Genomic DNA, 17,438 nt, shown 5'->3' with positions numbered 1-17,438 from the left:
ATAGGTACTCCCGCAGTCCCGGAGCCAATCCCTCTCCCAAAGCAGTTCTTGGCGAACTAGGTAGCTATTCGGCCGTTGCAACATTGGCTTGACCAGGATTGGGATACTATGTAAAGTGATGTCGACATCGGAAAGCTCGGAATCTTTCACTCTATTCGATCTCATTCTCGCTCCATCCAACCGGGAAATCAGGCTTGTAATAACGCTTTTAAGGCCACCCGGATTCCGACGATGTGGTTTAAATCCGACGATGCAAATCATGGATTAAGAAAGGCGATTGCTTTCCTTTTTTTCGATCAAGTATGTTTGCCTTGGTTACGAAACCAGGAATTTGATGGCTTTATTGAGAGTTGGTGGACTCGGAATGTTATCTTGTTGAAGACTTTCCGGGGTAGAGCGAACAAGTTTTAACATATCACAAAAAGCTGCACGTCACCTAGACTGCTAGACCATTAACGCAAGACTGCTTTGTCCAAGATAAAGACGAGACCACTTTCCGGCGCATGTCTCATTCATGGCTATTCCAAGTAGGCCAAGCGCCTTTTTTTAGAGAGGAAAAAAAAAGGTTAAGTGAGCTCTCACTTTCACATAAAGGTATCCACTGCTTGACAACCCGTTTGTCAATACGAGTTTTTGCTGTTGCATTTTGCCGCTTATATCCAAAATCTGTGGCGGCCGAGATGGCCACGGGACTTATGGCGCAAGCAACTGATCCTAGATAAAACAAAAACCCGATAACGCATATAACCCGCATTTTCTAGTGTATCCTGTTCGGCACCTTATTCGGTCCCTTACGCGGCACGGCGCTTGCTACTACTTTTTACTAGCTATGTACAATACAGAAGTGCACGTGTACCTATTGCCTCAAGAATTTTACTCCATCGTCTGTAAAACACGATGTGTGACAGCCAGGTGGGACAGGATTTGCCGATCGCCAAGTGCCATCTCGTACCATCTTTTTCAGTGGTAACAAGACTTATAAGACTACCTAACAAGAATCAGTGGTAATGCCCCCTGGCAAATACGGTGTACTTACTTTAATGTGTTTAGTCAAGACGGATATACCTAAGTAGCATCTAACGTTACACATCGTACCTAATTTTTTCTACCTTATGTAAGGTAGACATTGGTATGCACGCTACCTAGCTAAGTAGTGTATACCTAAATGAAAGTTGCATAGAAGCCAAGCTACCTAACGTCATTCTTGGTGATTATTTTTTGTTGGACGGGAAACTTGGCTGCTTCGCTAAGCTGGCCAAGTTATCATATAGCCCATGTGCCATTAGATTCTTAAATCCGCTAAGATCGACTAGAATGCGAGAAAAAGACTCCACACGTTCTGGTCCTTTTTTGGCTACAGGATCTCGAAGAAGGCTATCGGGATTTTAGTACTTGGCTGCTCCTATTACCCACAATACATATCTCTTAGGTATCGAACCTTTCCCGATAGCCCCCAAGTTTTAGTGCTAACCTGCCAGAATCCAGTGCCCAGACAGCTAGAGTACCCAGTTGCAGGTTAATGAAACAAGCAGTCAAGTACAAGCTTAGGTACCTACCTACCTAACCTACGCACTTTTTTTTTTATGTACCTTAGAAAGAAGCATTGCCAATGGAAATCGCATCTCGATTCTATTCGAGACGTCCCGCGCTTGCAATTCCCACCCCCCAGTCCTTCTTCTCACCCCAAACCGTTCAACTCAAAAAAACAACAACATCCACTCATAAGGTAACTTAAGTCTTACCTTAGGTACCTAAACACATCCTTTTTTATATAGCAACAATTCATCAACACGATTAGTTGCTGCAAATACCGGTGGGTTGGACGACCAACATTCGTTTTCAAATCATTTTGCAGGTTGGGAGGAAAGCCTACGTAGGCGAGCCGGGTCTATGGGCACGGATTGGTTCTCTCCTTTATAAGATCGACGGTTTCTCCAACGTCCCTGCAGCTTAGCTCTCAAATCTATCGTTGCGCAAGCCAGAGTCGTGTCCGTGTCTCGACTAGAGCTGCCCTTCTCGCCTTAGCTAAACGTCGATTTTTTCAGCGACAGAATCGTTTCGCAACGTATGACGAACCCCCAAATCGAACTACACGAGTCCATCGAGAATCAAACGACCGCCGCATCGATAGCCTTACGAATTCATACCCCTGTAAAATAAGAGGTCTCTCGCGAGAGCCTCTTCATCCTCATGCAGAGGCGCTCATCGGGGTCGTCCGATGACAGCGCTGATGTCCCTGTCAAGATCTCGCGCCCTCATGGACAAACGAAGGTGACCGACGTGAGCTCCTCTGTCCGACATTCTCATGACATTCGCCAATCAGAACGTTCCCAGAAAGACGGCGCCAGGTCCTCATCAGCCAGGAGCCGGAGACCGAGTAGCAATATTAACTGGAGACTCTCTCATAGTCGCGATGCATCTACCGAAAAAGTACCAGCAACATCTCGTCTCCCGCCCACGACACTATCGCCTGATTATCCAAGTATAGAAAATGAGAAGACGGTATCGTCGAGACGGAAGAATCAGCCTCCACGAGCCTGGAGCCCCTGGGCTATTTCGCTCCTAACCCTCTTTACCAGCATTGCAGGCCTTGGTATGCTGTTTGCTGTCTTGTATTCCTCGGTTAGCCTACATTGTGACCCCAAGGGTTGTCGCATGTCTTGGATGAGCCCGTCATACGCCAAATTCAGCGATTTCGACACTGAGCATACCCGCTTTGCTACTAAATATTCGTTATATCTTTATCGGGAACAGGGATTCGACAATGGGCCAAAGGTACGAGAATCATGGATTATTAGTCACTTCCGAACTCACAATATTGACTTGATGCGTAGATTAAAGGCATACCAGTGCTATTTATACCAGGAAATGCTGGCAGCTACAAACAAGTTCGATCCATCGCGTCGGAGTCTGCTAGGTATTTCCACGACATCCTGCAGCATGATGCCGCTGCTCTGAATGCAGGTGCTAGAAGTTTAGATTTCTTCACAGTTGATTTCAATGAAGATTTCACTGCCTTCCATGGGCAAACGATGCTGGACCAAGCCGAGTACCTAAACGAAGCCATCAGGTATATCCTCTCCCTCTACCTGGACCCAAAAATCTCAGAACGAGACCCGGGTCTACCAGATCCTTCATCAGTTATTGTGCTGGGTCATTCTATGGGAGGAATTGTGGCACGAACTATGTTTATCATGCCAAACTACCAACAAGATTCGGTAAACACCATCATTACCATGTCCGCTCCGCATGCTCGACCACCCGTCACATTTGATCCAAAAATTGTTAGTATTTACAATGATATTAATAACTATTGGAGACATGCCTACTCGAAGAGGTCGTCGGCTGAAAATGCTTTGAGCCAAGTCACCCTAATATCTATCGCGGGTGGTGGCTTGGATACTGTTGTCCCGTCAGATTATGCCGGTCTGGAGTCAATTGTGCCTGAGAGCCACGGTTTCACCGTTTTCACATCTACAATCCCGACAGTCTGGACAAGCATGGATCACCAGGCAATCACCTGGTGTGATCAATTTCGGAAGGTCATCGTCCGTGCACTTTACGACGTCGTCGATAATCGTGGGAGATCACAGACGAAATCAAGAATAGACAGGATGAAGGCATTCAAAAGGCGGTTCTTGTCTGGTTTGGAGGATTTTGTCGAGAAGAGTGTTCCGGAAACAGCCTCATCGACATTGCTAGCGCTAGAGGATCATTCAACTACCATCCTTCCTGTAGGCGATCGTCTTGTCCTCCGCAGCTTAGGTTCGAACAGAAAAGCCAAGGCATACCTTCTCAATATTCCCTTAAGTGAATTCGAAGGAAAAAGGTTCACTCTACTCTCGGACAGCAAGCTCGATCGACCAGGCGAGGACGGGAAGCTCGAAGTTTTATTCTGCAACTTTTACCCGCTGCAACATGGACAGGCTAGCCAACCGTTCTCGATGAATATCGATCTCTCCGACGATACTATGGACTCCACGAAACTCGCTTGTACGAACGCCGCCTCCGACGTCGTATCATTACCAGCTTCCTCGCGTTTCACGAAAAACCCCTTCTTCAAAAAGGATGAGTGGCAAATCCCACCGTTTTCATATCTCGAGTACGACCTGGAAGATATATCAGACTATGGATTCGTTGCAGTCATTGATAAAAGCACTACTCCAACGGCAGGATGGCTAATGGCGGAATTTAGCGACAAGGCTGACTCTCATATAACTCGGCAGATTGGTATGAGGCGTCTGTTTAATTTCGGCCTCTCACTTAATCTTCCAGCGAACAGACCAATGGTGACCGAAGTGAAACTTCCGTCAGTCCAGAGCAGCTTGTTGGCATATAATCTCAAAATTGAAGGCCAATCCTGTAACGAGCGGGACCAGTTATTCACTCCACTTATCCGACAGTACCTTGCTGAGCCTTACGAGTCCAAGTATTTTGTCAATGCTCACGAGGTAGAGATTAGCCTTCACGGCGTCTCGCCTTACGTCCCTCCGCCCCTAAAGTCTAGACAATCCGATGACGGCCTCAGCCTTCAAATTTGGACGGATCCGACATGTGATTCAGGCATTTCGATTCATATTACCGTCGACGCCATGGGTAGTCTCGGAAAGTTGTATATGCGATATCGTACCGTCTTTGCGTCTTTCCCCTTACTTATAGTGACACTTGTGTTACGAAAGCAATTCCAAGTATACGACAGTACTGGTGTTTTTATTCCCTTTTCCGAAAGCTTAGATTTCTGTCTCAGACGATCGCTCCCAATGTTATTCTTGTCTATGACCCTCTTGTCGCTTTCGATGGGTCAATCGGGCTCAACTGGGTCGAAAAGTCTCCGGTTTTGGCAGAATAGCACGGCCGGCGTCGACTTCTCGCAAAACGACCTACTAGTCGGCACTTCAGACCCGTTCTTCTGGTTTCTGATCCCTATGATAGGGATTATTTGTACTGGAGTGTGTATGGCTCTTCACTACGTTACCCTATGCCTTACCTGGCTACTTAGCATAATCTACGGCTGCGTTTCCATTCGGCCGGTTATACAACTGCAAGAAAAGAAGCGCGCTCTATCACCAGCGTTCGCACCTTCACCGCCTCGAAGACGACTTATAACCACCGTAGTCCTATTATTACTTGTCTCAACATTCATCCCCTACCAGTTTGCGTATACGGTTGCGTGTCTCGTGCAATTGAGCACTACAGTTCGGGCACATCGGTCTGCACGTGAGACTGCATCACCTGTAGCCGTCAATTTTAACAACTACGTTCACTCCATCTTCCTTCTGATGTTATGGGTTCTGCCGATAAATTTGCCAACTTTAGTTGTTTGGGTGCGCAACTTGGCTGTCCACTGGTTCACGGCATTCTCATCACATCACAACGTGTTGTCGATATTGCCGTTCATCCTTCTGGTCGAAACCCTGACCGCTGGAGAGATGATACCGCCAGTAACAACGCGGCTCCGATACCTAACCGACATCATATTCTTTGGCATAGCTGTCTACGCAGCTATATATGGTGTATCGCATGCTTATATGTTGCATTACCTAATAAATCTAGTCGCTGCATGGCTTGTAGCAATCCATTCGACATCCGACTCCTGGACCCTTGCTGGAATATCCTCTATATTCGAAGGCGAGCCGACCGAGAACCGCAAACAGGGTAAAACTCCTTGATCTGATGTCAAGGGTTAGATTTTACATGTTTAACAGTCCTAGAGAAGTTCCACGGGTCATGTTCAAAGACCTGAATACTAGTCAATCTTAAATCTTATTTTTTACAAATCACATCGCGTCAGATATGAACACGAACCGGTATTGGAGCTCTAATAATAAAGTTAGAAACTAAAGTTCCTTGTATATACACTCATAACTGAGTCGGTCAATGGTGTCGAGAAAGTTAAGCGCCTTCAACTGAACCGTTTTCGACATTTTTTTCATTGGTAGAATACTTGGTATCGAAGGATCTGCTGCATCTTATCAATGAATTTCTTATATTTTGCTGTGGGGGGGCTTCCCTCATCTGTTTCTATGGCTTTGCATTAGCATCTGGGCTGGAGTTCAGATTTTTTAATGGCGGTCTGGCTACTCACAAATGACAGGCGCTCTAGTCTTGTTATGCGAACTGCTCGATGTTGTTGAGAGGCTTTCTTGCATAGCGTTCGACTCGATATTACTATCGAACGAGTTTGTAACAAGGCCGCGGCTGGAAATCTTGTACGAAAGGCTAGTTCTTGACTTTCAGACGCGCGGATACGGGCATGGTTTTCTTTGTTCTATTTTTTTTCTCTTCCTTCTCTCCTTTCCTTAGGAGCAATTATAAGAGACGGTCGGTTGGAGGTTCTCCATATTCACAGAGTCGAGGGTCAGGTTATAGATTTACGGGGTTTGGGGAACCGATCGGCAGACTCAGATTCATCCGCGTCCGGCGGGCGCCTACCTAACCTAATCATAATTTTCAGGGAGGAACGGTGACGCGGCAGAGATATTGGCTGCGGTAGCAATCTTGAAGGCCCTTTGGACAATTAGCAGGGACGGATGGATGGAAGTAATACGGACTTTTTCTTGGTTCCTCTTGACACGAAAAAAAAGGGGGGGGAGGGGGGCAACGCGGCGCGCTTGCAGGGCTGGCTGGCTGGATATGGTATGGGTACCTAAGGTAGGTAGGTATCTAACCTTTCAGATACCTGGCCTAAGATATGCAGATGGCATCTTGGTCCTACGTAGCTGAGATAGGCCTGGATCGCAATAAACTTATTTACGTTGAAATACTTGGGAAGTCTTAACCAATGCTAAAACTATGTACCGTGACATGGCTCCCACCCTAGACTCTCCAACCCTTCACACATTAACCTTTAACTAGGGATTTTTGACATATAACACATGTAGCTTAAAAGGGTGAGTGGCACTGGTGTCAGATAAACCTTAGCTCAGAAAATGACAGACACTTAAGGTACCTATTCATTTGTCTATTTATTTAAAAATTTACCGTAGAAACTCTATTGCCGTCCTTGTGTCTACCTATCTAAAGAAGTACCTGATAATCCACCTGACCTGACATACGCCCCTAAACGAAGAGTCCGAACCCTCTATCAAATTCCCCGGTCTACCTATAAACTATATCAGTAACAAACCATAAAACGCCGGGTCAGATCACACGGATGGTAATGATACCACTTGACGCCCGCGTCCTCCATCCCCCTCTTTGATTTAATCTCTCTCCCTTCTCTAGTTCTTTCTCTACCGTGAATAAAATGTAGGTAATCCCATCGAAACCGACCCAGCCATGCTTCAATATGGAATATCAAAAAAAGATAACACAACACAACAACATATACAACTACCTAGGTAAGTAGTGAATACGGTTTAGATATGCACCACCATATCTAATTCACTCTCTCGCGCGTCCCTTACCGGCCGATTCCGCGAGCCGCATCTTGCGCTGGTGCCAGATAACCCAAAGCGTAACCGCGAAGCCGAGGCCGCAGGCGGCGAGCGTGACAATGTACGCGGCACGATAGCACTCGATGCCGTCAGTACAAGAACTCACACCGTCCCTGTCGACGACGGAGTGGGCGTCGAAGACAGAGCCGTAGAACAGGTTGAAGATGTTGCTTGAGATGACGGGGGACAGGGTCATGAAGCCCCAATTCTGGCTTAGGCCGTGGATACCGAAGGACTCGGCGACGATGGACGGGAACACGCCGAATAGGAACCCGTACCCCAGCCCGCTGAACCCGGAGACGAAGCCCAGGAGGTGCGGGTTCGTCACGTTGAGCGCGCAGATCTGCGCGAGCGAGAAGATGCCCGACGCGACGACCAGGCACCACACTCGACTAGCGTGTAGTACCTTGACGAGGAAATCGGAGCCGACGCCGCTGAGCAGTCGCCCCGAGAAACTGCCGAGGGAGAGGATGGATACGTGCAGCTGCTGGCGTAGGACAAGGGTCTTATCGTCGATCGAGTCGTCATAGTGCTTCCACAACGCTGTGGCGTCGTTTCCGATATTGCTAACGCGCAGTTAGAGGCGTATTTCTTTTATTATGTCGCAACGGAACCTGTTGTGATACGCAGCAGATAGGCCAGGGGTGGGTGATACTCACTTGATAGTCATAAGGCCGATACCCGAGAGTATGCCCATGATGGTAAACAACTGCCAGAACTCAATGTTCCTCATAAGGTTGAGACCTCGAATATCTACGCGGTGAGAACGATCCATATCAACACTGCTCTGCACTAACACTTCACCGGGCAAGGAGGACGAGGTGGACTGGGAGAGAAGCGAAGACGTTTCATCGGTACCATCGCGGTTACCTGACGGCGCTTCCTCGGTATCAACAGCTCGGCTGTCTTCCTTGGGGCTTTGGGGGCCTCGGTCCTCTTGTTCTGGGGCATCTTGGGTCCTTTCGGAGTTGTTGGATGTGTTGGAGGTGGTGTTAAACATACCAGGTTCAGATGGATTCCCACGAGCAGCGCGGGGTTTGGGTTCGTCCGACGTAGTACGATGCAACCGCTGAGAGTCTGTCATACCTGGCTCCGCATCGGGTACAGCATGGTATGGGGAGTGAGGCGGGAGCACGCGCAGGAAGAAAAACCCGATGAACGTCAAGCCGAAAGTACCGTAAGCCAATAACATAAGAAATTTGCTCGGGCTTCCGGGGAAGAAGATGGAGCCGACGAGGGAAAAGAAGAAGGCGCTTAAACCGAAGGCAGCGAGAGGAAAGGCTGTTGCGGTGCCGCGATGGTGAGGCCAGTTCAGAGCCGAAACCTTCACGGCGGCAGCAAAGGCCATGCAGCCACCGAGACCGGTCAGATACGAGACGAAGCACATCCACGGAACGGAACCTTGACCGGCGTCATATGCCTGGTGGAGCGGGAAATAGCCTAGCCCGAGTAGAAAAGCGCCTACGATGACGGCGGGGCGAGGACCCTTGCTGTCGACAAACATGCCCACAGGGACGCCCATCGAATACATGCCGAGATTCCCCGCCAGTCCGATCAAATTGCTTTCTGTAGCAGACAAGAGTAACTTGTCCGCGAATTGGGGCGCCCATGCGGAATAGACATACTGTCGTCCGCTGTCAGATATACATCGAAGATAGGATATGTTAAGAGATATGATGATAAAAGCGTCTTACATTGGTTCCGCAGGCCAACGAGATAACGGTCGCGGCGATGCTCGACACCACACGAGCATTGTAAACCCGGCCCGCGACAGCCATATTTTTTTTTAATAAAGAAAAACCACGCGCAAGTCAGATATTAAGGGGTTTAGTTACGATGTCGTCGTGCCTTACATTTGCAGAGGACGTCGACAGGGGGATAAAAGGGGTGATAAAATAGTAGTATATCGGATAAGAAAAAGAACAGGGCTACGGGCAAACCAGTTTACGACAAATTGGATTAGGTTTAGGGAGGGAGTTAACAGAAAGAATAGAAACAAGCAAGATGGGAGGCTACGATACGGGACGACACGACTGGTCGCGTAACGCCGGAGAAAATAAGAAGATCGTGTTTTTAAATGCCTGGCTATACGATGCCGAAAGTAAGGATGGGGAAAACGAATGAAGTGTGTACAAAAGTAACCAAGCTTCGTTGTCGCAAAAAATGATAAAAATGATGAAAATTGATAGGGCGACGTTCGAAGGAGAGTGAGTGGGAGGGTTCAAACATTCAAGGACGTGTCGCAATCGCAATCCTTACGGTGGATGGTGGATCCTTGGATATGTGTGTCTTATCGGTCTTATCGGTCTTATCTGTGCTTCGTAAGTGGCTTTAAAACCTCCTGGTTACTGCCTTTAGTATTATATTACAAGTCTGATTGGATCGACGGCCGTTAGCGCGCTCCGGTATATCGGTCTCAGGTTGGCACGGCAGGTTCAAGCAAGATGTACCGAAATGGCTTTATCTTTATCTATTGTACATATGCACGGAGATATAATCCGTGTATACCATTAGGTTAGGTACACATGTGTATGCAAGTAATATGTAGTCCAAGGTACGTATCATTCATCATATTACCTAGGATATAAGTTGAAGGTAACACTACCACCTACCCTGCGTTTTGCATTTACTACTACTATGGTGTGGTACTATGTAATTGCATGAGAAATCGTGTATCGGTGAAAAGATTCCCATTACCATAGGTTGGCATTTGTTGGATATATTGATCATGGACGTCCCTGCTTAGCTTGGTGCTATACCTAATTCATAGTCACCGCTTGAGTACAGCTGGGACAGCTAATGCATTTTGAGCCTTGGCAAATCTTGGTAGATGTATTCTAGAATCAATTAACTATTAGTGAAGGATATGAATGAAAAGGGGGCTTGTTCCTTCGCTTGCTGTGAAAAAGGAGCAAACTGCCCGGCAGCCCGGCAGCTCGGCCGGTTTTTTCGAAGGATTCAAGATGGTACCAATTTGGGAATAGCGCTGTTTTATTCCAGTGCGGCGTGATAGGCCAATTATCGTTTTTGGTCGGACACAATCGTACGGTACCCCCTACAGTTCTCGGCAGTCATTTTTAGCAAGGGTTTTATTCTGGGGTAGCTTGGGTACATATGCGATGTTTTTCTCTTTTCAACGTCATTATCCGAGGCCAAATTGGAGAGATGTTGGAGAACCATTTTGGAGTTGTTAGGATACGGTAATCCGTCCTATTCTAACAGATAGGAGAGAAGAAGAAAATAAGTGGTATATATGGTAACCACGTATTTATAATACTTTTAAGTTATTAGTGTACCTAACATGTTATCGCGTAACTAAACCAATTAACCTACCCAGCTAGCTACCTAGGCAGGTGCCTACAACCAGCTAACCCAGCTAACATAATACCATATTCAGCTTAACTCTTCCCAGGTTTTGTCTGGGCTTTATATAACCCCCCCTTTTTTTTTCCATCCTCCAACTTCCAACTTCCAATTAACTAACTACTTGGGTAGAAAAAACCATCATGTGGCCCTTTAGTGGCGTTTAACCCCTTGAATAAAAAAAAGGGAAAAGTGCAAGCCTTCCAAATTAAATGCGTAATCACCAGTGGAGAAAATATGTCCTGCAGTTGCTCGCACCACCTCAGGAAACCACGTCGGGGAATAACACAACATTTCTAACCTCCAGTGTTGATACGTCATGTAATTGATGTGACCGCCCCCGCCTTCGTAACGATACACAACATACCTGTGTAATGAGTAACCGAGCCGCCCGCTCCTTACTTACTACCCTCTATCCTTTATATATCTCATCCAGGCCATGACCCGAGAATAACTTTCGTGTTTCTCTTTATCTTTTCATCTAACTATCCTCTTATACTATACATACCCTAGAAGTACCATATATAAAACATATTAGCCCTCATCGTTAGAATCATAGTCATCATAAGCACCATCACCACCCTTCATCATGGCTACATTTGCGAGCCTTCCTGTTGAGCTACGGCTTGAGATTTGGAATCTCGCCCTACACCAGGAAGCACATGATCGCTTACTTATAATAAGCCAGACCAGCAACATCCCCATTACCAATGAGACGCCACTCTGTCTCTTACCCCTCAAGCACCACGCCAGCCCGCTACTCTCAGTAAACTCCGAGAGCCGCGGTGAAGCCAAAGCGTTTTACACCGTCAAGCTTGACGTCTACGAGGTCCCTCGCCTCTCCAAAGAAGACATCACCAGTCGCAACAAATGCTCGTGCCAGGCGCAATACATCAACAAGATTGTTGAGAACGCCAGCGTAGTAAAGGGTTCCATCTATCTTAGTCCCCAATATGACTTCTTCGTCTCGGTTCGAGGCGTCGACACACTTCCATATCTCCAGGAGGACAAGAAGACAGTAGTCGACAAGAAAGAAGAACAACAGCAACAAGAAGAAGAGGAAAAGGAAAACCAGGAAAAGAATAGCCGCTACATCACGGCGCGGATACCGGCCGAGGTCGCCGCGCAAGTCCGCAACGTCGTCTGCGTGCAGAAGAACCTGGACCGGGACGACGACTTCTACGACTGGTGGTGGACGGACACGTACATGGACAACCTGCTGTACAACCGGGAGGAGCTCGTGCGGTTCCTGTGGGTGCCCCCCTACCGGCCCCGCCTGTACGGCCCCGTCTACGTCAGGTACCTCTGGAGGGCGTCCGACTTCAAGCACATCCAGAACTACCTTCACCTGTGGCTGCCACAGGACGAGCTCGACGGGTTCGTCGACGGCGTGGTCAGGAACCGCGGCCGCGGCGAGTACAGCTTCCGCAAGTGGCAGTTGGACCCGGCTAATCGGATACCCAAGTTGGTGTTGCTCGACTTGGACAATATGCCACGCAAGGAAGATGGAGAAGACTGTGCGCAAATCGAGAAACTAGCCAAGATGATACGATAGTTACCTAACTACATAGATACCTAAGGTAGTTGTTGAAGGGTTAAGGGTTGATTTGTAAGGGTTGTATTTTTTTTCTTTCTTTTTTTCTATTTGCAATTTTGGCTTTGGCTTTGGTTGAGCATTCTGGGAATCTTGGGTTGGTTTGAGCAGTTCAGGGTATCTGTTGTGGAGTTTTTTGGAGTCAACGTTGTATGAGATACTTGAGTAGGTAAAATGGGTTATGATGATCCAACGGTAGCAGTACATTCGCTTTTCGCGTCTCTTCAACAATGCGCATAACAATCGGTCCGTCCAATCATCCCCCACCTGTTCTCTACACAGCTGCCGTATCCAGTATTTCCCCTCGCAGAAAAAGCAACTTCGTGATGAAATATAACCCACAAAAGATGAAATGGAGCCATGTGATGAAGCGTAAAACCATCGCTAACACACTTGACATAAATTATATACCTAACTTCGGTATACATAGGATAGATATAAGGTTTTATGTCAATAAAGTCAACAAGCGTAATTGTTATTGCAACCCTAGGACAAATACGTAACCTCGGCTTACCTGGTTCCGCGCGCGGCGATTTGCTCTCCGGAAACCTATTTTCGTTGACCAAAGCAACGAATAACAACCACCAAACATAATCAACGATGAGGCCAATATTTTTAGAATGGAACAACTTGAACATCCCACCGGTTAGGATCGCGGATTCTGAAATGCCTTCCAACCATGCACCCTGGTGAACGCCTTGGTATCAACAGTAGCGTTGCATCGTATATAACATATAGTTGATGACGAGGCCTTTGCGACAAATATGTATATATGGGTGCTCCTGGCATAGCTTCGTGATGGTTTTTTTTACTTCAAACAGTCGATTGCTCACTGACTGTTTCCAGTATCGGTCTTCCAGGTGCAGTTTATAACTAATAGGTACTATATTGGACTACCGTTCACTATGCCTGTTTCAACCGCCTCTCTCCTCACCTTGCTCGGTGCCTTTGTCACCACAACTCTCGGGCACGGATACGTCACCGGTTACGTAGCAGACGGCGTGCAGAAGCCCGGCTTCCTCCTGCAGTACTACTACGACAAGAAGAACGGCCAGAGCGTGCCTCCGCTAGCCGCTTGGTACGCCGAAAACCTCGACAGCGGGTTCGTGGCTCCGGATGCCTACCAGACCGCCGACATCAACTGCCACAAGAACGCCGCTCCGGGCGCGCTGACGACGACGGTGAAGGCCGGCGGCACGGTAGTGTTCCAATGGGGCACGGCGGCGGGGGGAGCGTGGCCGCACCCGTACGGGCCGATCATCGACTACATCGCGCCGTGCGACGGGGACTGCAGCAAGGCGGACAAGACGAAGCTCAAATGGGTCAAAATCCAGGCGAGCGGGATCGACGCGGGCACGCAGGAGTGGGCGAGCGCGAAGCTGATCGCGAACAACAACACGTGGACGACGCCGATCCCGAAGTCGATCGCTCCGGGCAACTACGTGCTGCGGCACGAGATCATCGCGCTGCACGGGGGCGCCTCGCTCAACGGCGCGCAGTCCTACCCGCAGTGCTTCAACATCCAGGTCACGGGCTCCGGCACCGCGAAGCCCGCCGGGACCCTCGGTACCGCCCTGTACAAGAACACCGACCCCGGTATCCACTTCAACCCGTACACGACTATCACGGATTACCCGATGCCTGGCCCGGCGCTATTCACCGGTTAGCCTAGTCTAGGTTAGGTACCTACCTAGGTATGTAAGGGGGAATTCTTGAATGATTCGGCGAAATGTGGATAACTCGGGTAAGAAAAAGTCAGAGTCCACGAAGGTGGTGAGATCTGATGTAGCTCGAGAATGAATAACTAGATGAACTATTAAATTTATTTATATCCATAACTGAATTGCATGATTTTAAAAGTTAGGTATTTAAGTGAACACCAATGCTAGAATAATTTTCATATAGAAATACATCTACTATGTACTTCCTACAAATGTTACCTAAATCTGATCTCCACTTTAAAGTTACTGTATCTTATCCGCGCGCGTCGCCTGGTGGCATGACCCTACGTAATGTCAATTGCCAAGTCCATAAACCATACGGTACAGTATAAATGGTCCGTGCGTGAATTCCACCATCACAGCCCCGTTCCTTAGGCCAACTTCGACTTCGACCACAACAACCTCATCCTATCACAAGCCTATTCTAGTCCTATTTTCCCTTCAACAACAAAAACCATATTCGAAATATTCCCGAATTCTCAAGAATAATAAGAAACAACAAACTCGATATCAAACCCCGCCATCCAGGATGGGAGCGCTCCTATCTATTCCCTTCCTGGCGGTGCCCAGCGCCGGCACGGTACGTCCAAGTAACCCGATGCAACGGCTATAATCAAGAACACCAAAAACTAACACTAAACCAGCTGATGTCCTGCTTTGCGAGCTGCTGCGGTGCTGCTACCTGCTCTATGGTATGCAGCGCTTGCGGGAAGTGCGGCAACAGGTAAAGAGATATCCAAGATTCTATCCTTCTATCCCGCTTCCAATGACATGACATGACATGACATGCCGTTGTCGCAGAACGCAAGAGACTAACATCGAACTTCCAAGTGTTGCTACCCGTATCGCCTACGCCCTGCTCCTCCTAGTTAACTCCATCCTCTCGTGGATCATGCTCACGCCCTGGGCTATCGAGAAGCTACAACACCTCATGTTAGACTACGTCAAGATCAATTGTCCGAACGGCCAGTGTTACGGCTGGCTGGCTGTCCATCGCATCAACTTCGCCCTCGGCCTCTTCCACCTTATCTTCGCCTGCCTGCTATTCGGCGTCGCCTCTACGAAAAACCCGCGAGCTTCCTTGCAGAACGGCTTCTGGGGCCCCAAGATCATCGCCTGGCTCGCCCTCATCGTCATGTCGTTCCTCATCCCCGACGCCTTCTTCCAGGTCTACGGCAACTACATCGCATTTATCGGCGCCATGCTCTTCCTCATCCTCGGCCTTATCCTCCTCGTCGACCTCGCCCACAACTGGGCTGAGTACTGCCTCGAGCAGATCGAGAAGACAGACTCCAAGGTCTGGAGGGGCGTGCTGATCGGCTCGACCCTCGGCATGTACGTCGGCTCGCTGGCCATGACCATCATCCAGTACTGCTTCTTCGCCCACAGCGGCTGCTCCATGAACCAAGCCGCCATAACCATCAACCTCCTGCTCTGGATCGCCATCTCCGTCATCTCAGTCCACCCGACCGTCCAGGAGTACAACCCCAAGGCCGGCCTTGCGCAGGCCGCCATGGTCGCGGTATACTGCACGTACCTCACCATGTCCGCCGTCTCCATGGAGCCCGACGACAGGCAGTGCAACCCCCTGGTCCGCGCTCAGGGCACCCGCACGACATCCGTGGTCATCGGCGCCATCGTCACGATGCTGACCGTCGCGTACACCACCACGCGCGCAGCAACCCAGAGCCTCGGCCTGGGTAACAGTCGTGGCGGCATCAAGCTCCCCGACGACGACGAGCACGACCTTGTGACGCAACAGCCGGGACGTCGGGAGATGCGAGCCGAGGTGTTGCGGCGGGCGGTCGAGCAGGGCAGTTTGCCCGCGGACGCCCTATTAGAAGAAGATGATGACGAGGACGACGAGGAGAGCAGCGGCAAGACGCCGCACGACGACGAGCGGGGCAGCACGCAGTACAACTACTCGGTGTTCCACATCATCTTCTTCCTGGCGACGTGCTGGGTGGCCACGCTGCTCACGGGCACAGTGCAGGGGCTCGACAACTTCCCGCAGGACAGCGACTTCGCGACCGTCGGGCGCACGTACTGGGCCAGCTGGGTCAAGATCGTCAGCGCCTGGATCTGCTACGGCATGTACATCTGGACCCTGGTCGCGCCTATCGTCCTGCCGGATCGGTTCGCCTGAGAAAGTACCTTACTATATATATCGGAGTTACCTTGACTTTTTTTTATTTCTTTTGTGTGTGGGTGTGGGTGTGTGGCTGTATCATTTAGTTGGTTTTACTTACCTAGGTACTTATCCTGCTGGGTTAGAAGGGTTGGAACGTTGGAAGCATTGCTTTGCCTACCTAGGTAGGGAGGTATGAAAGTGTAGTTTTCTATATTGGTAGCGAGGTTGAATTGAATGCTCAGTTGCATGGGTTATTTTACCCCTTTTAATATGTCGCGTCCCCTCGTATATGTTATTTCATATAACGGTCGTTCCTCTTGATTTAAGGAGTAACCACATGTCATTACGATGGCTAATTCTACAGGATACGCTACCAACCCATCTTGAATACTGACGGGGTGTAGTTGACTGTGGAGGGCCACTAGTTTCTTGTAGTTACGCATATGAGAAAATTACAGGGTCTGATCTTTGGTTGACTACAGGTAGGTACCTAAGGGTAATTATTTCTCGTATTATCTTCTTTTGCTTGCTTATACTGCACATTCTAGGTAATTTCAAGAGCTTTATTGCTATGGATGTCTAGGTGTGAATAATTGTTACATGTTAAACTACGTAGGTGAAGATATCTCGAATTGTATGTCAAGCTTTGAAAGGCTACGTTAGAGGGGATAAGAGCCAGGTCTTCTTATGAAGCTGTTACTTTGTGCTAGGTCTTCTGAGTGTGACCTAGTTAGAAAGGTTGTATACACACTGGAAGTTCCTCTATATACTAGTTTCTCCTGCCCGTTACCTCCTACCTTTGTTTAAACAACTATCTAATACCAAAGAAAGAGAGCCGCATGGATTGTCATAGATGCTTTGAGAACAAGACATACATACTCATACCCGACAACATATCTTCCCATCTAAAGGAAAGGAAGGCACATATATATACCTGAACAACAAACGTCTCGTCAACCGACCCCGCAAAAAGGGACTCTTCCCTGGGTGACAGGAGGCCAGAGAAAGCATCATGATTTGGATTACTGTCATTTGGCTCAATTGTCTTAACGCTCGTGGGGGAACGTGAGTGGGAGAGTTGAGCGTCGGTGATAGTATGAGTCAACGTGAGGTTTTTCGTAGGCCCTGGGTTCAACCCCAGGACTGAGCTTTTTTTCTTTTCTTTTGTTTTCTTGGTCGTCTTTTAATCTTCT

General features: G+C 48.5%; 5 protein-coding genes across 5 annotated transcripts; 4 read left to right on the top strand and 1 right to left on the bottom strand.

The window, feature by feature from the left end:
- Nucleotides 1-1,818: 1,818 nt before the first annotated feature.
- F4812DRAFT_280081 (GPI inositol-deacylase) lies at nt 1,819-5,878 on the top strand. Its single transcript, XM_047931001.1, has 2 exons — nt 1,819-2,775; nt 2,835-5,878. Exons 1-2 carry the CDS (start codon nt 2,191-2,193, stop codon nt 5,667-5,669), a joined length of 3,420 nt encoding a protein of 1,139 aa, XP_047793135.1. The 5' UTR covers nt 1,819-2,190; the 3' UTR covers nt 5,670-5,878.
- A 1,013-nt stretch (nt 5,879-6,891) lies between these two features.
- Nucleotides 6,892-9,857, bottom strand: F4812DRAFT_419125 (MFS general substrate transporter). The gene is made up of 3 exons (XM_047933316.1): nt 9,131-9,857; nt 8,096-9,060; nt 6,892-8,002 (listed from the first exon to the last, which is right to left on the bottom strand). Exons 1-3 carry the CDS (start codon nt 9,212-9,214, stop codon nt 7,384-7,386), a joined length of 1,668 nt encoding a protein of 555 aa, XP_047793134.1. The 5' UTR covers nt 9,215-9,857; the 3' UTR covers nt 6,892-7,383.
- Nucleotides 9,858-11,254: 1,397 nt separating this feature from the next.
- Nucleotides 11,255-12,486, top strand: F4812DRAFT_279989 (uncharacterized protein). The gene has a single exon (XM_047930999.1). The coding sequence runs from the start codon at nt 11,389-11,391 to the stop codon at nt 12,352-12,354; it is 966 nt and encodes a 321-aa protein (XP_047793133.1). The 5' UTR covers nt 11,255-11,388; the 3' UTR covers nt 12,355-12,486.
- Nucleotides 12,487-13,165: 679 nt separating this feature from the next.
- F4812DRAFT_279991 (glycoside hydrolase family 61 protein) lies at nt 13,166-14,734 on the top strand. The gene has a single exon (XM_047931000.1). It carries the CDS (start codon nt 13,299-13,301, stop codon nt 14,058-14,060), a length of 762 nt encoding a protein of 253 aa, XP_047793132.1. The 5' UTR covers nt 13,166-13,298; the 3' UTR covers nt 14,061-14,734.
- Nucleotides 14,470-16,514, top strand: F4812DRAFT_419123 (TMS membrane protein/tumor differentially expressed protein). The gene is made up of 3 exons (XM_047933315.1): nt 14,470-14,694; nt 14,759-14,838; nt 14,946-16,514. The coding sequence occupies exons 1-3, from the start codon at nt 14,644-14,646 to the stop codon at nt 16,258-16,260; spliced, it is 1,446 nt and encodes a 481-aa protein (XP_047793131.1). The 5' UTR covers nt 14,470-14,643; the 3' UTR covers nt 16,261-16,514.
- The last annotated feature ends 924 nt before the right edge of the window (nt 16,515-17,438 follow it).

The sequence above is a fragment of the Daldinia caldariorum genome (assembly GCF_022478825.1).
Source record: "Daldinia caldariorum strain CBS 122874 unplaced genomic scaffold F4812scaffold_3, whole genome shotgun sequence".
Classification (NCBI taxonomy): Eukaryota; Fungi; Ascomycota; class Sordariomycetes; order Xylariales; family Hypoxylaceae; genus Daldinia; species Daldinia caldariorum.
Note: the sequence above shows the minus strand (reverse complement) of the source record. Positions and strands in the feature narration are given on the sequence as shown.